General features: G+C 39.0%; 1 protein-coding gene across 1 annotated transcript; it reads right to left on the bottom strand.

Annotated features, from left to right (window-relative positions):
* Nucleotides 1-224: 224 nt before the first annotated feature.
* LOC134676398 (uncharacterized) lies at nt 225-22697 on the bottom strand. The gene is made up of 3 exons (XM_063534784.1): nt 22502-22697; nt 2960-3103; nt 225-1357 (listed from the first exon to the last, which is right to left on the bottom strand). The coding sequence occupies exons 1-3, from the start codon at nt 22554-22556 to the stop codon at nt 225-227; spliced, it is 1332 nt and encodes a 443-aa protein (XP_063390854.1). The 5' UTR covers nt 22557-22697.
* Nucleotides 22698-22749: the final 52 nt, after the last annotated feature.

The raw sequence follows: 22749 nt of genomic DNA, 5'->3' as shown, positions 1-22749 counted from the left end.
TGATCTTGATACGAAACGAAATTAGTGTCAGTGAAATGAAACGATGAAACAAATGCATCGACTTCGACGATGTAGGTAGATTATCGTCAAAGTAAATACATCTGCTTCTAGCCAACAGTTTAAAATTACAATTTTTTATTGAATAAATAATTTGCACAATAATTTATTACTGTCTAAATAATTTGTTATTGTTGTTGTATTTATTGTTGTGCTTGAGTAACTAGCTAATCCTTTTCCGATTCTTTCTCATGGCTAGAAAGCAACACGCAAACATCAATGCCCTGTTCTTTGTCAGTCGCTAAATTCTTAGGGATGAGACTCGCTGTCAGGATAGGAAATAAGATAATGGCGTTTCTCAAAACAGTAACCAAAGGACCAAGATACAGGGCCAGGTTCAAAGGACTCACTTCAGTCGCTCTGTTATAGCCTGGACTCCCTGGCCGGTTGTCAGGGGTCAAAGGTTCTGCCTTGCGGGGATGCGGGTTCGCAACATGAGGATACATTGGAGAATGCTGCCCAGGCATGAATGGATTACCATGGGGCCAGGCCCATCCAGGTGGCGATGGAACGTTTTGGTGCTGCGGGAAACTGGTATCGGAATGATCCGCTCTGGAGGCATTCAGTTGACGCTCTATATCGCGACAGCGGAGCAACCGATTTCTCTCACGTACGCGTTTCATTAAATCCATAAGAGACAGTTCCTCGTCGTCTTTGATGATATCTGGCACGCCGTTTAGCGAGATTAGATCATTCCAGTTATTCTTTTTGCAATCTTCTCTTTCGAAATAATTGTTAATGAGGTTTGTAGTAGATTGTTCCTCTTGGCAATGCATTAAAGGTTCGCTCTCAGCGTCATCTCCAACCTGAGAGTCTAAATGCTTGGCAGAGTCTTCATAGGAACTAGAAATGTTAATTACAGCCGGTCCTGAGGATTGTGGCGGTTTAATGATATCGGGTTCAGCCTCGACTAGTGGTACCTCATCAATGGTTTCTAATTTCTGTGCAAGCTTTTCTTCTTGTAAATTCCTTGTTGTTGCATTTAGCGTAGCGGATACTAATCTTTCTTCCGGATTTATTTCTTCCTTCATGACCAAGCTAGATTCCTCGACCGTCGGTGACGTGATCGTTGCTAGCAATTCAGAATATGTCCGTAATATCGTATCTACGTGCCGTATAGTTGTGCTTTCATCATTAGAAACTTGATATTTGTTCTCTTTACTGTTATCGGTTATTGTGCCCTCGTTTTTGTTATGGTTACACAAGCAAGTTGTTGTGAAGAAGTTCAAGTTTTTCGCGAAAGCATTGGTGAGTTCATGTTCTATGGTAAACCACGCTTTCCACAGCTCGACGTACCCAGCTAAAATAGCAAAAAACATTAATAGGTACAAACAATTGCAAATATTGCAATTGTTATTGAAAGTTGAATAAAAAATCGTATATGGTTTACAATTAATTTTTAATTTTCAAGCCAATTAGGGATTGTAAAAAATGCCATATCAGTTAACTACCTAGTTGCAAGAAAATGGGTCAAACAGAAAACTGTGTTACGTCTTTCTTGTAGACATACACAAGAGTTAAGGGCTATAAAGGTTAATTTTCTTATTTAACCCTAAGAAAATTAACCTTTATAGCCCTTAACTCTTGGGTATGTCTACAGGAAAGACGTAACACAGTTTTCTGTTTGACCCAAATAAGTTACAATACATATAAGTAATAGAACAGCTGTTACAAATGCACAGCATGGCAAAGATATGGACTTTTATAGGCCCAAATTTTCACACTATGAGCCCCCATTCGCACGACAGCTTTTTCAACGCGCGTTAAAAAAGCCCTTGAATCTGTCCGCACTCTAAATTCGACTTAACGACTAAGGCTTAAAGTCGAAAATCAACAACGCTTGATAAAAAGCGCCACCGCTGTCGTGTGAATACATATACATGGTTATCCATTTGTGTCATTCAAACGTTTTTTTAACGCGCATTGAAAAAGCTCCCGTGCGAATGAGGGCTTAGACTCCTTTCAACAGAACTATCAAATAAATATTGATGGCGCTGAATCCGCGCCATATTTTAACCCTTTTCCAGAACGCACCGATAAAGTCATTATTGTTTGTCCGCATTTCCGTTAGTCATTAGGGTGCATTGGGGTAAATGCGAAGGCGGGGTAATTACTAAACTGGCAAATATCTACTAAACTAGAAACACTTTGCAAATGTTGCAGCGGCGTAAGTGTTGTTAAAGTATGAACTGTTTCTAGTTTAAGTAGATATTTGCCAGTTTCGGAATTACCCCGCTTTCGCATTTATCCCAATGCACCCTATTTGGTTTTTCTCATAAACGCGCAACTTTTCAGGATTGCCATAAAACAAAACAAACCTAACCTAAACTATCTAAAGCTCTTTAGCCAGACCGGTCGATATTCATTATATTATGAATTTCAATAACGGAAAGTCGGGTTACTTTAGCCCTGGAGGGTAACTTTGGCCATTGAGATTTACTCGGTCCAGGTTATAGAAATATGCCATGAGGTTGGTTTTAGCTAACCTTTGATGTTTTTATGTTTTTATTAGACCTTTTAAAATGAGGTTTTCATATGTCAAAGTTACCCTCCATTGGGTCAAAATAACCTGAATTAACGGTACGTCAAACAAAGGGATCCGATCATAATGAAGGTATCGTCTTGGGTCGTCCCATTTGTTTTTCGTCAAGTTCTTAAACTAGTCCTATTCTGCTTTCGTCACACATTCTATATTCATCACAATCGTCGGTGGCTTTCAATGTACCCAAGACGATACCATAATGAAGCAATAAAGTGTCACCAACGCCATGTCAAAAATCGCACGTATACAAACGTGACCAAAACCATGACTTGATATGAAGTCGTGGCGTGTGGGACACGATACGTACTGACTTTATATCAAGTCAATGGCGGCGAAAAGGTTAAATAATTAAGTACTTACCTGATTTATGTATGTGTGTATGTTTAGGGTCGTTTTGGACGACCAGCGGCAAATCGCTGCGGTGCTCGGTGTATGGCTTGTTGACGTGCTTAGGTTTCGTCCATTCGGTCTTGCAAAAATCCCGCGACACCATTTCATCGTGCACTGTAAAAGGAGAAAGTATAACTCGAGTCAGTGTTTAGTTCATCGATTATTATACTTCGTTTTTTTTAGCATTAGAAATAAGGTAAACAATCTTGATGTGTCTTTTAATTGAAAAACACATTTTAAAAATAAGTTACGGCAAATATGTAACAATTATGAATGTAATACGATCATTTATATTCTTCTGCTTTCATAAGTAATAGTTATTGAATTTTAAAAAGCGTTTTCAATTAAAAGACTTGTCAAGATCGCTTATTACCTTCTTGCAAGTTCTTTCTAATGCTAAAAAAAACGAACTATAACTAGTATTACATAAATGAGCTGTTGTATAGGTACCACAGAAGAAATAATAGTGCTACTGTACTGAAAGAACACTTCCTACAAACCCGAAGTTTGACAGCGATCCAGGGTCGAACCATGCCATCCCTTTCTAGTTTATGGCACTATCCCTTTCGACTATTTAGGGTTGTCAAAATTCAAGTGATTATCTTATCTGTGGTCGTGCACGCACAAGGAAGTCAAGTGGTGCCAACCCTAATAATTGCTCGGAGCAATGCTGAGCCGAACGGAGCCGAGTTCGACCGAAGTCAGGAGTGTCTCCCCACTGGCTATACGCGTGCCTCCGTGAGGGACAAAACATACCTACGCAAAGCGACAATATTAAAAACACGTTTTAACATTCCTGACAACATACCAAAAACAATCTATGTAATTCGGTCGGGTTATTTGTTGCCCACCATAAACCATACTAAATTTTTGATGGGGAACAAACAAAAAGTGAGACTGTAACAAGGACAAGCAATAATACCGCTTTCTCTGCTACTCCTACTGAAATTTCCATAAGTGCATCTCGTTCGGTCGTTAGGCCCCTCCCCCGTGTCATCTCTATATTTTTGTACCTCTATGGGATTAAATTAATTTAGTTAGTTTTATTAGTAAGTAGGCATATACTAATTGTAAGGAAAGAAACAGCAATAAAGGCTATTTTATTTATTTTTATTTTATTTTATTATGGTGGGGAGACACCTCATTTCGGACAAACTCGGCTCCGCTCAGCTCATGTCTCCTCTACACGATGGGCCAGCGCCGGCCAATCCAAGGAACGCATTTATGCGTTAGAGTGAGCAAGTGACATTGCTATCTCATTCTACCGCATGGCTGCGTCCCTTGGAGTTTCTGGCGCTGGCCCATCGTGCAGAGGAGCCATCAGCATTGCTCCGAGCAATTATTAGGGTTGACACAACTTGACGTCCCTTTGCGTGCACGACCACAGATAAGATAATGACTTGAATTTTGACAACCCTAAATAGCTGAAAGTGATAGTGCCATATATTAGAAAGGGACAGCATGATTCGACCCTGAAACGCTGTCAAACTTCGGTTTTGTAGGAAGTGCCCTTTCTGTACGGTATTGGCATCTACTATTATTTATTGTGGTACAGTCAGCAGCAGAAGTTGCTAAGCGGGCGAGGTGTTCGAAATAACCTTGACGCGCTCTTATTCTCTTAACAATAAAGTTGCGTGTAGATCATTTGGAACACCTCGCCCGCTTAGCAACTATTGCTGCTGACTGTACTGCGAACTTCGGAGCTTCACCAAGGATGCTCCTGCCGTCGAGACAAAAAATATCTGGTCTAGATCGATTAATTAGCGATTCACACCTTTAGCACAGAATAAATAATAGTACTAGGTACAGAAGACTCACTTGAAGGGGCCCACTGATTACCAGTCCGCCTGCAGTCTCTGGCCTTATCGGGCGACCTGCCGTCCTAGACCAATAACGTCCACAAACATAAGCGATTATTGCCGGCCGGCAATGGTCTGCTGCCACCTCTGCGACTACAGACGAGTCGTCATTTTCCCACCGTACGGGCGCCTGCCGGCAATAGTCTGATATAATTTTGACAGATCCCTACAAATTGACAGTTCGCCGGACGATGTAAGCCTGTCAGTTAACCGCAGCAGGCCACACATTAACAGTTCTATTTCAGATTTTGGACTGACGGCTATTCGGACTACGGCTCGTCGATTCCGGTCAGCGTCGACAGATATCTGCCGGACAGTCCGTGGCCTGCAGGCCAATTTACACACACATTATCAGATAGCCGGCCGGTGGCCTGTTGGCCGTCATCTGTTGTCAGTCGAGAGCCTTCAGTTTTGTGTTTTTCAACTAGTTTAATTTTTTCCTCAAAATGGACTGTCGACGTCAAAGATAATGTTTACACTTTTGGACCTTATTCCTTTGTAATAAGGCAAAAAATCTAAACCTATATTTTACTACTACAGTGAAACCTGGTTAATTGGTTACTTGGATAAATGGAAAACCTCAATAGTTGCAACCAAAGCTCTGGTTCTGGTCCTTTGGAACCAAAGGTCCTCTATAATTGAAATTATGAATTTTTTTTAGTTATTTTATTAGTTACATGAAATTTGATTTTGATGTTTTTCTTATGTTTGCCTCCGTAATTAAACAGATTGCATAAAGTAGTTACCTACTCTATAATTGTAACAGTTCCATTGTTTGGTCCTATTTATTATTTCTACTAGTAAAATAGGATGTACTTTAAATATTTATTTATTTCATTATTTTATACTTTATTGCACAAAACAAGTTAAAGGTACAAAAGGTGGACTTAATGTTTTAAGTTATTCTTTACCAGTCAATTACTGGCCCAACCAGAAACTATTTTACAAGCTTTTACTACCTAACTGACTTTCAAATCTGAGAAGGACGAAGGTTATCAATAGGGAATATTACGCGAAACTCTGCGTAGGGGGCGCCAGACCGTTACAGAAACGAAACACTACCAGAAAAAGGTGACGAAGTGGATTACTATATCTGGTGATGTACGTAATTTTTTTGTTTGATTTCTTGTAAATTATAAAAATCTATTACAAGGTATCAAACAAAAAAATCACTCGTAAACCGCCCAAGTGGACCTAATATTATGTAGAAAAGGTTTCAAAGAGTAGAATGAATAAAACAAAAACATAACAGTAAAGTATTTTCATTTCTTTCAATTTGATATACAAAGATAGCACCTAAATAAGAGCCGGTGCGAGTAAAAGTAGGTTGAATCCACCGCTTGCAGCTTCTAACTCCATATCCTTTTTTTGTAATAATAGTCACATAGTAGGAGAATTGCAGGTAGGTAATATCGCCACGCCACGCTCTGTAACGCCGAACACAGTTTGCTCCAGATATTCTTTTAACTTAAAACGGAATGAATTAATGTTGTCATAATTCGGATCCAACTTGTAGCTGAAGAATTTCAGGCATAGATCTTATCTCTTGTCTAAGCAGGTACTTCGGTTAGGTTAGGTGAGGTATCTCCATACTTGCGCTAGTGTTCCTACCACGTGTCTTTATAGCGTACTTTATAGAATCAAATCGCACAATTTTTGCAGAATGTCAGTCATGAAAAAAATCAGAATTGTGATATTATGTTTTCGATTTTCTTATAAAGGTATTTTTCATAGCTAGTCTTTTCATTGCTAGCTGCCGTGAACGCCAACGATGGTATGTATACCTCCCGGCGTTATCTTGAGAACTATTAAAATTTTAACCAGTGTTTTAGGTAATATTGGGAGGCTAATTTCCCTATTTGAATCTTTGAATGCTTGCTCCTTTTTTTCTCGGTTACACTTCCAGCAATCAATAATCATGTCTGTATTTTCGAATATATAAGCCACGCAAATACAATATGTAACATTTAAAATTAATAGAGAAAAAATAAGGTTTATGTTATAATTCTCTTTACGACATTTATTTTTGACTGACAGTAAACAACAGTTGCGAGGTAACAACATGATAAATAAAGAAAAGTCTTGACAAACTAGATACATGCAACCTTCGCATTGTTGTATTCAGGCCTTAAAATTGTATAAATTTTATACTGACATCTGGTGACGTAGTTTGCACATTCGGAATAATTTTATTTCAATTTGACAGAAGCCCTACCGTATTTAAGATTAATAAGGTCTACTGGCCGTAAATTGTGTATGAAATTACAAGCAAATATCAACCTCAAAGAATTAAGTATTGGATCCGTGATGTTCGAAGACAAAAAGTCGTATGCTTATATTGCTTATTAGGGACTATGAACTCTTAAGTATTAGGAATAAAATAGAATTTACTAATGCTGTAACGTGTGTCGATCGCCGGCCGGCTACCTCATGATGTGTGTTTGACTGGACTCGAGGCCACGGACTGTCCGGCGGATATCTGTCGGCGCTGACTGGAATCGTCAGGCGGCCACACACGATCAGTTTGTGTAAGTCGTCAGGCCGAAAACTGACAGAAAACTGTTAGTGTGTGGCCTTTTGCGGTCAACTGACAGGCTGATATCGTCCGGCGGACTGGTAATCAGTGGGCCCCTTGAGACTCACTCTCTAACAAAACGCGTCTGTTACGATCAGCACAGATATGGCAGCTAGGTGGCGACAGCGCCACGCGCGGCTTATGGCTTTCCCCAAAATTGGGGTGGAACGGATGTACTCTTAGCTACCTGTAGCAAAGCGTAGAAATATTATTTATTCTGTGTTTATACGTATGCTGCATCCCTACTGTCAGTTACTGAATTGTGGATTTATTCTTTAAAGGGCCCCACTGATTAACAGTCCGCCGGACGGTATCGGCCTGTCAGTTGTTCGGAACTGTCAAAATTTTGTTCTAACTGACAGGCCGATACCGGCCGGCGGACTGATAATCAGTGGGCCCCTTTAGTGCAACAATGACGTCTCCATCTGAAATTTCAATAGAAATTCTGATAGAAACGACCTTATTGCATAAGGACCCTTCTTTAATGGAAAGCCGTCATTGACACATTCACTGTCCCAATCTGAATTGTTAACCTTACGGCTTCTCGTGACCCACACACGGGGCACGGACAGTGAACGTGTTATGCAAGGTGAGTTAGCCCCCATTCGCACGACAGCTTTTTCAACGCGCGTTAAAAAAGCGCTTGAATCTGTCCGCAGCCGCACTCTAAATTCGATTTAACGACCAAGGCTTAAAGTCGAAAACCCAACAACGCTTGATAAAAAGCGCCACCGCTGTCGTGTGAATACATACATGGCTAATATGCGTCATTCAAACGCTTTTTTAACGCGCGTTCAAAAAGCCGCCGTGCGAATGGGGCGTAAAGCATTTTGCTTATAGTTCGTTTTTTTAGCATTAGAACGTGCAAGAAGGTAAGCGATCTTAACATGTCTTTTAATTGAAAAACGCTTTTTAAAAATAAAAAACGATTACTTATGAATTCAGAAGAATATAAATGATCGTATTCGATTCATAATTGTTACATATTTGCCGTAACTTATTTATAAAATGTGTTTTTCAATTAAAAGACACGTCAAGATTGTTTACCTTATTTCTAATGCTAAAAAAAACTAACTAAGTATTTCAGTCGTATTTTAATCGTATTATCATGCATCCTAATTTAGGATTTAAAAAAATCTAGATTAAATAAGTATGTCAATTCATCATGCAATATTCTGTTAATTATTTTGCTTTTTAGGGTTCCGTACCCAAAGGGTAAAACGGGACCCTATTACTAAGACTTCGCTGTCCGTCCGTCCGTCCGTCCGTCTGTCACCAGGCTGTATCTCACGAACCGTGATAGCTAGACAGTTGAAATTTTCACAGATGATGTATTTCTGTTGCCGCTATAACAACAAATACTAAAAACAGAATAAAATAATGATTTAAATGGGGCTCCCATACAACAAACGTGATTTTTGACCAAAGTTAAGCAACGTCGGGAGGGGTCAGTACTTGGATGGGTGACCGTTTTTTTTTTGCTTTTTTTTTTGCATTATGGTACGGAACCCTTCGTGCGCGAGTCCAACTCGCACTTGCCCGGTTTTTAGTGTTCCGTACCTGTAAAGGAAAAAACTGAACCCTTATAGGATCACTCGTGCGTCTGTCTGTCCGTCTGTCCCAGCCCATTTTCTCCAAAAGTACTGGACCAATTAAGTAGTAAGTAAGAAATAGACCTAAAAAACCTCCGAGGACCGCGAAAACTGGCGCATATACTCCACCGACAAGAGCCTTGCTCTTAAATTGTGATGATGAAGAAATATATATTTTTTTTGTAATTTAAAAATAAATAGTTTAGAAGTTATTTTTTAAGAATATAGCCAAACAAATACCACTCCGAAACTACTGCGTCTAAATTTTGGAAACTAATATGCAAAATAGTTCTTTACCTGTAGATGTCAGGAATAGTTATTTGTTTTAAAAGGGGGCAAAGTTGTTGTTTAACCGCTCGTGCTAATATTGATACACGAGCAAGCGAAAGATTCCAAAATTGAACCACGAGCGTAGCGAGTGGTTCGAAAAATTGAATCTTGAGCGGTGCGAGGGTTTCAAAGCACGAGGGTTAAACAAAATTTGTCCCCGAGTGAAACACAAAATTTTTCACCACACCAACCCGAAGCAAATATTAAATGTAAAATATTAAACAAAATCAAACCAAGTCAAATCCAAATGAATGTTATTAAATATTTATCATCCAAAATCATCATTTAAAACTCAATTCTACCAGTAAACATAAGAAAACAACTCAAAATTTGCATTTTATTACTTTGCCTCACATGTGAATAAAATGCAACTTTGCTATCAGTTTTTGAAGTGCAAAGTAAGCCTTTCCGAGCTGGTGTGGTGAAAAACCAATTAATTAGAAGTATGCAGTCAAGCGTGAGTCGAAAATTACTTAGTTTTTGATCCGACCCCTACGGGTTTTTAAAGGCAATCGCGTTTCACATATAAAAAATACATTGTTAAAGATTGTTAATATACGCACCGACTCGCACTTGGCCGGCTTTTGTAAACGGATTAAAAGCTTAAAAATCGGTATGAGGTCGGATACAATAATGGTCATTTAAATGAATTTCGTTGTGATTTAATATAATAATCTGCCAAGTACCAGTTAATAAAAATGTATTAGGTACCTGCTAATAACACAACAGCCAAGTTACTATTTCACATGTATTTTTTTGTGCCTGTGTTGATAAGCTAGCGAATATGAGTTTTCGAAAAAGTCAGCCGCTTAGGGAAACCAGCGCAAGGTAGCTCAGGGCAGTTTGGTCGAACTGGGCCCGGCTTGGGAAACGGACAGCCGTGGTACGGACACTGCAGCTTTTTCTTCTTATCTTCCACGGGGAACGGCCATGATGGAACCGGCGTCCAAGGCTCGAAATCCTTTATTCTATTTAGTTTTAACGACGTTTTAAACTGGCGATCTTCTATGACACGGAAGGGCATATTTATACATTCTAGAAAGCCTCTTTTTATTGATTCGATTATATTTCTCAAATAGCTAGTGACAGTGTCCAGATATATGGTTACAGGATCATCAATATTAGTGGCTTGGCATGGGCATTTAGGCGGCTGAGGAGGACATTTCGGTGGTGGTGGACAAGGACATGATGGGCATTTGGGTGGTTCCGGGGGACATTCAGGTGGGTCGGGCGGACATTTAGGTGGAACTTTAGGAGGAGGACATTTTGGCGGCTCTGGTGGACACTTCGGTGGGTCAGGACATTTAGGTGGCTCCGGTGGGCATTTGGGTTTCGGTTGCGGTGGGCAAGGCTTCGCGCATTCAGGTGGAGGTGGACATTGCGGTCTGTCTGTTGGAGGACACATTTTCTCAGAATTCAATATTGCGATATCATCGATATGAGCTTTTATTTCGTTGAGATATTGTAAACGATTACGCGCCCGCACGCGCTTCAGGAGTTCGGTAAGTGATAGATTCAAATCTAGACTGAGCTTATTTGCAGCATTATCAACTTCGTTACATGCCGTATGCACGCAACTTTGTGCTATAGTTCCCGTTTCTCGAGACAGATGTTTTGTTACTTCTGCTATTACAGCTGTATTTGTGTTAAGCTGTTGGGTATTTTGCTCCTCTGTGGTTTTAGAAGTAATCTGAGCTATTTCGAGCTTTGGAATTTCAGTATTTTGCTCCTCTGTGGTTTTTGAAGTAATCTCGGCTATGAGCTTTGGTATTACAAAATTTTGCTCCTTTGTGGTTTCTGAAGTAATCTGAGCTATTTCGAGCTTTGGAGTTTCAGTATTTAGCTCCTCTGTGATTTTTGAAATAATATGAGCCATATCGAACTTTGGAGTATTATGGCAAGTAGCATTGTCACTCATTACTTTTGTTTCTGGCAAAGGTTCGTTAAGTGCAACTTTTTGCGGCTTGGTTTCAATATCAAACGCTGCTTGAGGTTGCATTTGAATAATTGAATCGATGCCTTTAATTGAATTTGTTGTCAGTTTCAATTCAGGTGGTCCTGCTCTGACTTGTTCCAGTATATTGGCATGTATTATGTCTGCTAAGTCGTTACTTGGAGATGATTGCGGATTAATTTGCACAAGTCCAACAAGTTTTTTATGGGGTTGTGTTGTGTTTTCCGATGCAATATATGCACCAATATGCTCCATAGTTTTGGCATTTATAATTTTAATAAAGTTCCTTAGTGCAGCTATAGTTTCAGGGTCCAGTTCAGGATTTTTTGGTACAATTGCAAGCTTAGGTTCCACTAAATTCACGTGAGACAAAGGTCTTATATCGTGATTTGGGAGTATTTGAGGATTTATTTGTACAAGTCTATCAAGTCTTTCATGGGGCCGTGCTATATTATCCGATAGATTATATGCACGAACCTGTTGCATAATATTGGCATTTATAATGTTCAACATGTTCCTTAGGTCAACTTGTTCAGTCTTGGGATGCGGTTCAGGATTTATGTGTACAAATGTAGCAGACTGTTTGTCAATCGTTGCTTTTTGCACTTCCTGGAATGCATCTATCTGCTGCTCCGCAACCTTTGGCTTTGCCAGATTCAGGTGAGACAAAGGATTTAATTTATCTTCTTCCTCCTCCATCGATTCTGGTATCGGCATGATTTGGTCTTCATTTTGTATAATTCCTGTAATAAAATATTCTGGTGCATCTTTCACGGTTTGGACTTCAGGGACTTGATTAACTAGTAAGAATTCAACATTTGTGCAATCACGCGGAAAAGTATAATCAAATTTAGTAGCGTCCTGCTCCTGGTCCTGATATAATCCGTAAAAAAATTCAGCTACTGGTTTACTTATAATATCACAATCTTGGAAGGATGTGTTAAAATCATATTGTTCCAGTGCTTCTATCTCGTTCGAAGCAGAAACAACCTCGTTAACCAAATTCTCTTGATGGACAAAGTGACCCGGCTGAATTCCATCAACCTTTATACTCTCAATCAGGGAATCAATCTTATCTTTATTATCACTGACTCCCAAATCTAGTTGGATAAAATCCTGGCACTGTAACTTATAATCGTCTTCTATAAATCCTAATTTCTCGATGGGCATATTATTTTCGCTGCTCTTATGGAACGAATCGAAATCGAAACCATGTAATGGTAGCATATCGTTATGGAACGTATTGGGCTCAATAATTTCATGGTTTTCAGTGATACCTTCCCCTGAGCTAGGATTTTCCGGCAAAAAATCTTTAAAATAAAGACTGCACCAGCTTATTTTGTCGTAGTACTGTGGATTGTTATTAACAGTCGTCTCTTTCTGTTGAGACTCTTCAGGCTTCGGCACAACCACTTCATGAACATCTTCATTTTCACAAGACACGTTGATATTTATAGAGGGACTCGTAGCGTCGCTCGCGTCAATGGGTAGTCCCAGACGCTTCATATCCTGCAAGAGCCGTTTGTCAATTTGATCTCTGTCCACTGACAAATATTTTATTGCCAGTTCGTCAAAAGCCTCTCCTTCGGATTCCGTCTCGTATCGGTAGCGGGTATCGGCGGGAAGTGAAGGTGGATCAACAACAGCGCTTTTCTCGTCATTCTCACGAATTGGTTCGGGTTTCTGAAGTAGTTTGTCATCTTTAGCGTCATCACTATCATCCGTAGTTGCAAATTGCCAAACATTATCTGTTAGCGGCGATTCATCTTTTGCAAAAACTCCCTCGTCTGTTTTAACAGTGACCTCATCGTCGGCGTATGCCTCATGTTTTCGCGTTTCACCAGTAGCTAAGTCTTGTATAATTTTTTGCTGTAATGCAACTTTTTTTTGTAAACTTTCGTATAAAGTTTCAGTATTTTTCTCACTATATGCTGTGGTGTGTGCAATGTATACTGTGGGTCTTAATTTATTGGGGTCGTCGTAGTGGTGAGAGCCAATTGTACAGTCACTTGTCCTTTGGTGCTTCTTGCACACATCTACTCCATCTCGTGGCTTGTTAGTACTCGCGTTCCTCACAAAACTGTATATCACTGAAAATAGCGAAAAATAGCCATGTTAAAAACAAAAAAGTTCACCTAAATTTGCTATTTATAATTTTTTGGTGTGTTTGGACATAATTTTGAGTGGCAACATCACAAAGTTACACATGGATATTTTTCGCAATATTCAGTCAAATATGGACATGGTAATTTTTTAAAATGAGTACCAAATAAAGTTAATTTTACCTTTTTATACTACGAAAGAGAATAAGGCAAACGATTGTTTGCACTGAAGCCTATAGATTAACATACATTTTTGACTGATCTTAATAGAGCGATAGAAAGAATATGACATGGCTACACTACAAAAACGGACGCTTAAATTGGAATACTAAAAAACTGCGGGAAATTACATATAAAACAAAGATTATGTCTATCTAGCAGCTCAAGTGGTTTATGCGTAGCTACTTACAGCTGTCTATGTAACGAATTTCAGTCTTAAGCCTCCTCCACACTCGTGCGCGAATCGCGGCGCGAAGCCGCGAACGCGAGTGTGGCGTCGATTTTCGCAGACAGCGAAATCGACTCTACACTCGCGTTCGTGGCTTCGCCCGCGATTCACGCGCATAGTCTGGAGGGGGCTTTAGGTATACTTATCAGATCTCAATAGTTATTTAGGTACAGTCACCTGCAATAATATGTTACTCTTCAAAGGCCGCAAAAATGTGACACGCATTGACATAGATATCTAGGGACTGGCTTTACGGGCAATAATAATGAGGCATGACAGGGACCAGTACAGCGGTGTGACACCGCTACAACGCGATTGGTTGATGAGTTCGCATCACGCACGCGATTGGTTGATGAGTTCACATTACGCGGGCTATTGGTCGCAACTTGTTGCGTAGGCTCATTTAGACTGCGCGCGAACTCGCATGCGATTTTAGCTACATTGCGGACTGTTGGTTACGTGCTTACGTGCAATTGGGTAGGTAAAGTTTTTTGAAGATAGGCAAATTATATTTTTTTCCGATAGTATTCATTACAGCAATCACGGAAATGCAGCTCTTTTATTTTTATTTCATTTTATTGATTAAATATAATTTTTTAAATGATCGATATGACGTTTGTGAGGTGGAATGGCAGATCCCAATAATTCCTTTGCGCGTCGTAAATGGTACGAGATAGAAAAAAAACGATGTCAACTGTCAGTGTCACTTAGCTCTCATTCCCGAAAAATAACGGACAAGCCTCATGTTACCTTGCGAATTGCTATTAATGTTATCATTGAGATTTTCGACGACCTCAGCACGACCCACGGACTTCTGATTCCCCACGACATCTGCGCGTATTTGGACAAAGATTGAATTTACTTTCGATAACTTGGCACTGCATAATTATTGGACAACGTTTTCTTCCCCACCCCTACACGACGGCCCCTGCGCTGACCCTTGGACAGAGTTTTGCAAGAAAAATAAGCGAGTTCATACGAGATTGCGAGCAGATTCTACAAATTTGAAATTATTATCATAACAGTGATAAGCACAATGCCGTTGAATTAGAGGAGCAATGGGCGTACAGGAGTACGTATCCGTGAAATACATAGGTACATAAAACTATCTTCACTTGTGTTTTGATTTTTATTATTAAATTGCCATGAGCTGTTAAGTTCGTAAACAAGAAATCGGTCTAATTTTTTCTAACAATTTCAACCATCTGTTAGTTTTGTGTGGTTATCCTCATTTTATGAATGTTGTTCTTATTTTCAGGTGGATGTAAACATTCATTGGCGGTATTATACTGATGGCTAATTAGAACCATTGAGCCATGACATACTTCCTTGCAGTGTTATTCGGCTAAGCCTCGAGCATCCTGTGAATCTGAAGGATATAATTATTTCCATAAAAAAGAGCAATCGAATTAGGACCAAGATATCCCGAGAATCTAAAGACATTTTATAAAAAATGCAATAAAATGAAAATGGGAGACTCTCTTATTTTAACAATGTTACAAGATCATGACAATGTTATGGTCTATACTTATTAAAATTTTAAAACCAACATGTCTTTATCTTTGACTTGAAAATGTACAAATGATTTGGGTTAAGTTTTATGAAATGCAACTTATGCTAAAAATCTATTATTATTATATGTCAAATTATCGTGAACTCGATGTTGCTTAAGGCGTATCCAGATTAGTCAATTTTTCGCCAATCTGATTAAATTGCCCGATCGAATCGGGACGTGCGGACGCAAACGCCAATTTGGCTCGCCGAATTCAACCGCCGATAATGACCGATAAAATGAGGTGCGGACACAAGAACACCAATTTGTGAGCCTAGTATTTTCGTTATGGGGCATTTTTTCAATTTAAATGTCTCTAATATCACCATAAATCTAAAATTGGAGATTGACGCCAATTTCATTTCTGATCAAATCGACCGATTTTATCAGTCCCGTCTGGATACCGCTTTAGCACCGCGAAAGGGCGCTGCGCGGTGCGCCCGGATTGACGCATGCGCGTACCGTATGCTTAGTATCTATGGTAATATAATTTTAAAAAATATGCAAATAAAAGGCGGCAAAGTTTATTCGTTGTGCAATACTCAATAAGTTACCGCTTGTTATTTTAATACTCGTAATAAACAAAATGAGTTCAAGTGACGAAAACGACCTGGAATAGACGGCACACCGCCTCATTTGAAAGCAGAAACAAACTTAATAATGAATAACTAGCTTCCTGCTAAGTCCAGGGACAAATACAACAGGACTTACGACATGCTCATGCTGTGGAAGGACACAAGAAGGACAGCCAAAACGCAAGAAACACCTACTCTGAAAATGGTTTTTAGCGTATTTCTGTGACCAAGTGAAAACTAAAAAGCCATCTACATATTAATATAAACTAAGAATATGCGTTGTTTTTTTAATTGTATTCGCGTCACTTTACCCCTATTAAATACGCTTTACTAAATTGAATTTGTTTTATTTCCTCACATAATTTGAGAATAGTGCTTACTATGGTGTGATCCTCCACAGCCGGACCACCTCGTCCGATTGCGCTCAGTTTTTAATGGCGAAATGTACCTCTAATGTACTTCATGTACCTCGTCGGAAATTGAACGTACCTCTGTAGTTTGGCAGATATATGCGTTTAAAAGGGGTCCGGCTGGGGAGTAAAATCTGCAGCCGGACCACGCCTGGATCCGATCATATCTGTTATTTTGAGATATAATTTAAATATCAGATGAATGTACCAGTTACGTACCTCCGAAGAAATCGTTTTTTTATTTAAAAAATGGTTTCATAAATGAATTTTCATACATTTCATTTTTTGAGTATACGCGTAAGCGCCTGTCAAAAAATAATAGCAACATAGTAGAAAACAAATGTATTCAATTCGGGCAAGTCGTCTAACGCGTCAACTAGATACAAATGTGGGTGGTTATAGGGAGTGTTTTAAACCGACACGAGTTGCGAATTACCTTTTCGCACGTGTATTGTACAACGTTTTACAGTACACAGTTGAAATTCGCAGAGATGTTGCCGCTATAACAACAAATACTAAATAATAATAAAATAAATATTAACGTGGGGCTCCCATGCAACAAACGTGATTTACTTTGCCTCTTTGTGCGTAATTTATAAATAAATATTAAGTATACGGACATTCTTATAGTAGACCGGCCAGCGAAAGAAAGGTGTTCTAGAAATCGATTTCCGCTCATGTCGTCCGGGATATGGGTGAATATGGTATCAATGCATTCAGTGTAATGCCTTGAACCCAAATATATGAGATGACAAGCGCGAAATTGGTGGGGATAATTGCTGTGACGTCATAAAGTCGGCAGTACAAATATATAACGTACTGTAACATTTTCAATACTTGGTCTAACAAATTATTAGAAAACGTTCAAAAATTTCACAAACCACAGTTGACTTCGAACTGCTATAAATTGAAAATGGCTGAATGGATTAGTCCAAAATACATACCAAATGACTGTGAATATCCTTTACATAATGTTAAAAAATGATTAACCAGATATATCAAAAAATAAGAAGTGTATATCAAGTTGGAAAAAAAGTGTTTTATAGAAGCCAAAAAAGTGACATCCTCATTTTATTGCAAATTACTGAAGTTTAGATCATTACAAATGCGAGACTAAAATTCCCGCGTGTCCAATTTGCGTAGTTTTTGTGTAATAATTTTTTGAAAATCGTGTTTTAGGCACCCGGATATAACGAAAAACTTAAAAAAAATTGCAAATCGTTTTATGAACTTTCCGTTGTTTAGTATTATTGGATAAACCGTTTGAAGACGCAAATTTAGAGGCAATTGTGACATCTCTAGGTATATTGGTTACAAAGATATTAATGAATTTATTGTTTTTGGTTTTTATTTTTTTTCTTCCATGTTCCGCCGTAGTAGGAGCCCATATTTGTATGACAGCTTCATTTATACGTCTTCTATCTACACTATTTTTTACAAGACCTAATTCCGTGGAAGATTGAATTTAAAGCCAATTAAAATTTTCGGTCAGGGCTGCCACTACCAATATCCGGGTTCAGCCGGATATAATATTAACGCTGTATACACAGTATAGCACTTTTATGGGTGGTAAAAACAAACTTTAATATGTTAATAAAAACCTACACATATGAAATAATAAGTTTTTTTAAGATTTAGTAATTTATTAGCTATAGATAACTTACAAATTCTTCCTCTTTATAATTAGGGTAGATAATATTTACATTTTGGTCGTTAGCTGTATGACAGTCAACTACAAAGAGACGTATACACTTTTGGACCTCATTACCATGCAGTAAGGTGAAACACTGCTGTATATATCTGTTTTTAGTCGGGTCATCATTTTCTACTTCGAGGCTCTCTGCCCCATCTTGCACCTCGTAATAACTGTCGTCTGGACAGGACTCGGATGTTGGTGTTGGGGTTTCCTCCTGAGATTCCTGTGCCTGTGGTGATTGCGGTGCTTTCAATAAAGCTACTGCGGCAGATGGTAGGGGACGTTTTTTAATATATTTTATTCTCTGTGACATCTGTTGTTCGGAAATTACTGGATCTGATGAGACTAGTGCTCTGTGAAACAAATCAGACATTGTTTTTATCCTATCCGATTTCCGAGTATGGTGTTCTTGATCGTGACGCCAATATTTGTTCCGTGACTCTGCTGCTTGCTCGGAAAGCATACCAACTGGAACAGACGAGTTTCGAATGATTGCAGCGCCATGGGCCAAAATTTTATGTATGGTGACTGTCATAGGACACCATTTGTAAGTATTGACATATTTTTAGACTAGTTCTTTACAAAAATTGCCAAACTTCTCTGCGTCTATTGGAAGACCACTCGACAATACAACTAGAACTGTGTGGGGATCGTCCAGAAGCCACTTCTCTAAGCCAAGGATGTTTGCAAATGCTTCACGATGTTTGTCAGACAAAACTGTTTTCGCGGTATTGCCGTCATTAGTAGTGCCACTATTGAAACGTACTGCCCTAAATTTAAATTCCAATTATTAAATGTTTAAAAATTAAATTAAATAAAGTTAGGGTCAAGTACGAGTTGGAGTTGCACATTGAGGACCCGTGTCATCGTACACTGTATGACATGGTAAAATTTTTTTAGACCCTTCGTGTGCGAACCCGACTCTCACTTGCCTGATAGGTACTTACTAAATCAGTTCTCGAAGCAGTGGGATCACATTTTCTTCCATATGAAGTCGAAACCAGATATCCCAAAGAAAATGGCGTATAAATAAAAATACCGAAGTGCCAACCCTAGCGGCCGGATAACCCGGATATAGTGTTTCGATGATTACTTGAATGTTTCACGGAATTAGGTCTTGTAAAAAATAGGGTGAATAGAAGACATATAAATGAAGCTGTCATACAAATATGGGCTCCTACTACGGCGGAATATGGAAGAAAAAAAATGAAAACCAAAAACATTAAATTCATTAATATCTTTATAACCAATATACCTAGAGAAGTCACAATTGCCACTAAATTTGCGTCTTTGAATGGTTTATCCAATAGCACTAAACAACGGAAAGTTTACAAAATAATTTGCAAATTATTAACGTTTTTCGTAAAATCCGGGGGCCTAAAACACGATCTTCAAAAATTTATTACACAAAAACTATGCAAATGACTAAAATGAAATGAAAAAGACTATGCTAATGAAAAAGACTACTGACTAAACTCGTGTCAGTTTAAAACACTCCCTATAACCACCCACATCTAGTTGACGCGTTTGACGACTTGCCCGAATTGAATACATTTGTTTTCTACTATGTTGCTATTATTTTTTGACAGGCGCTTACGCGTATACTCAAAAAATGAAATGTATGAAAATTCATTTATGAGACCATTTTTTAAATAAAAAAACGATTTCTTCGGAGGTACGTAACTGGTACATTCATCTGATATTTAAATTATATCTCAAAATAACAGATATGATCGGATCCAGGCGTGGTCCGGCTGCAGATTTTACTCCCCAGCCGGACCCCTTTTAAACGCATATATCTGCCAAACTACAGAGGTACGTTCAATTTCCGACGAGGTACATGAAGTACATTAGAGGTACATTTCGCCATTAAAAACTGAGCGCAATCGGACGAGGTGGTCCGGCTGTGGAGGATCACACCTTACTATGTATACCTCAATGGAAGCAAAAATGTAGTATTTTTGCGAGTTGATACACTTGCTACTTGTGTATAGTGGCAAATGTATTAAACCCGCAATCAACACTAATCAATATGTAAACAGGCCCCAACGTGAAGCACATTTACCCTACAGACATACTTATCCATATTGACCATATTTGAACCTTTCAACTCTCTTCAAGGGCACGCCACACAGCGTGATCCTATATACTGTTGTAATGTTAATGCTTAAGGATAATAATTTGTGGATTTATAAAATAAAACGAAACGGAATTTACTGGATTTATATTATATTATTTTGGATTTATATTATAAGTTTTCTAAAGTACAGTCGCCATCAGATATATTGGTGCAGCTAGGGTGCTCATAAATATCTGAACACGCCTCTATTATCAGGGCGTGCGTGTTCAGATATTGTGAACACCTTGCCGAGCCCATATATAATAGCCAATAACGACCTAGTTATAAGACTATTACAATCTTAATCATCATGTATGTATAATACAACAATCACGTTTATATAGTCCTCACAAACGTATAAGTTACCATTTTGGCCAATATATCTTCAAAGTTTGGCACCGAATCGCTGTTAAAGACTTTGGTGTGCTCAAATACGCTGAATTTGGAAAGTAACGTCTGTACTTCCTACAAGCCGGTACGACGCACTTTTGAGTTCATCTCTGTAATATTCTATTTCCATTCGAACGTTTCCGGGATCGTCTCCATCTATTGTGTTGATACTGAGATCCAAAATGACTCGTGTAGCAGTCCAAGAGTCGTGGTGAAGGCGTTAATGAAAATGTTCTCCAAGAAGCAGTGCCAAGTAGTCGAAAGCAATCGTTATCATTATCAAAATATCCGTGTTGAGCGTGCTAGGGACGTTAAAAATACTTATTCTAGAAATCACACCGACATCCAATTACAAGAAAACACTAATGTTTCGTCCGACCATTATTTTCAAATTATTTGCAAGTTATTTTCCAAGAATGACACTGACAGTTGACATCGATTTTTTTTCTATCTCGTCCCATTTACTACGGCAAAGGAATTAATTACTCGAATCTGCCATTTCACTTCACAAACGTCATATCGATCATTTAAAAAATTATATTTAATCAATAAAATAATATAAAAATAAAAGAGCTGCATTTCCGTGATCGCTATAATGAATACTATCGGGAAAAAATATAATTTGCCTATCTTCAAAAAACTTTACCTACCCAATTCAACCGACCGATCAAAACCCGCAATGTAATGAAACTCGCATGCGAGTTCTCGCATCGTCTAAATGAGCCCTAAAGACTGCACGACTGGTTGGAATTCGTGAGTAACACCGCTGAACTAGTACCATTCTTAAGCCCCCTCCAGACTATGCGCGTGATTCGCGGGCGAAGCCGCGAACGCGAAGTGTGGAGTCGATTTCGCTGTCTGCGAAAATCGACTCCACACTCGCGTTCGCGGCTTCGCCCGCGATTCACGCGCATAGTCTGGAGGGGGCTTTAGATATTAAGCCTCCTCCAGCGAAGCCGCGAACGCGAGTGTGGCGTCGATTTTCGCAGACAGCGAAATCGACTCCACACTTGCGTTCGCGGCTTCGCCCGCGATTCACGCGCATAGTCTGGAGGGGGCTTTATACATCAATGGTGAGTTGGTGACACGTTCGTATGGCTCTACAAATAGTATCGTGTCGGATATTTTTGCAGCCTCCGTTGTGTAACATATTATCACAGGTGACTGTACGATACAAGTGCGGAAAGTAGTTAAACTCGAAACGAATGGCGATAAATTAAGAGTTGCGATTACCTATTAGCGTTCGAGCGCCGTACTACCTCGACTCGACACAAATGGGTGCTTTTCATCCCTTGGTCACAGAATAAATAATAGTACTAGGTACAGAAGACTCACTCTCTAACAAAACGCGTCTGTCACGATCAGCACAGATATGGCCGCTAGCTGGCGACAGCGCCACGCGCGGCTTATGGCAAACCCCAAAATTGGGGTCGAACGGATGGACTTTTAGCTACCTGTAGCAAAGCGACGTAATCGCGGAGTGAGCCACGCCTGCCTTGGTTAACAATATACTATCACTATTACATTCTCTTTCCAAAATGAATGATACAGAATGCATGCGTACATGGAAAAGTAGTCAGTGTGCAAGCTCTAAATAATCAAAACGACCGAACGACGAATAATCAAAGCGTCTATAGCACGGGCGGGCTACACACCGACCCCTTTTCTAAACCCAATAGCTCTAATTTTAATGGAAATGAAAAAGGATCGAAGCTGAGCGGCTACCGCGAAAACAGAAATTCGCAAATTGCTGGGATCTTTCTCTTTTACTCCAACGAAGGCGTAATTAAAGTGACAGAGAAAAATCCCCGCAATTTCCGAACTTCGATTTTCGCGGTTATAGCCCTGTCTACTACGATGATAGGTACCTTATAGGATACCTTGGTAAATCATTAAAAATTGATACTTACGCCTGTGTAGCTTGCTAAGACTGCAGATACGTTCACGAGAGATTCTCCAAACCATATTAATTTAACGAAGTCTGTTTGATATTTGTGTGGTTTGATGCACTGATACTTAGGAGATATTAAATTATTTTATTGAAAATCACACAACTAATTTTATCTACATTTTTTTTATTTGTCATTTATTTTGATCTGAAGTTTTCTTTTAGTTCTAGAAATTTGTGCTAAAATGCTTTTGGCCAGTATTAAATTAT

The sequence above is a fragment of the Cydia fagiglandana genome, chromosome 24 (genome assembly GCF_963556715.1).
Source record: "Cydia fagiglandana chromosome 24, ilCydFagi1.1, whole genome shotgun sequence".
NCBI classification, from domain to species: Eukaryota; Metazoa; Arthropoda; class Insecta; order Lepidoptera; family Tortricidae; genus Cydia; species Cydia fagiglandana.
Note: the sequence above shows the minus strand (reverse complement) of the source record. Positions and strands in the feature narration are given on the sequence as shown.

Excerpts from the sequence above, each read along its gene's own strand:
- LOC134676398 (XM_063534784.1), bottom strand. The coding sequence starts at position 22,556 with ATGGTTTGGAGAATCTCTCGTGAACGTATCTGCAGTCTTAGCAAGCTA. Across the intron at positions 3,104-22,501 it reads TCTTAGCAAGCTACACAGGC|TGCACGATGAAATGGTGTCG; the intron begins GTAAGTATCAAT and ends CTCCTTTTACAG. Across the intron at positions 1,358-2,959 it reads TACACACATACATAAATCAG|CTGGGTACGTCGAGCTGTGG; the intron begins GTAAGTACTTAA and ends TTGCTATTTTAG.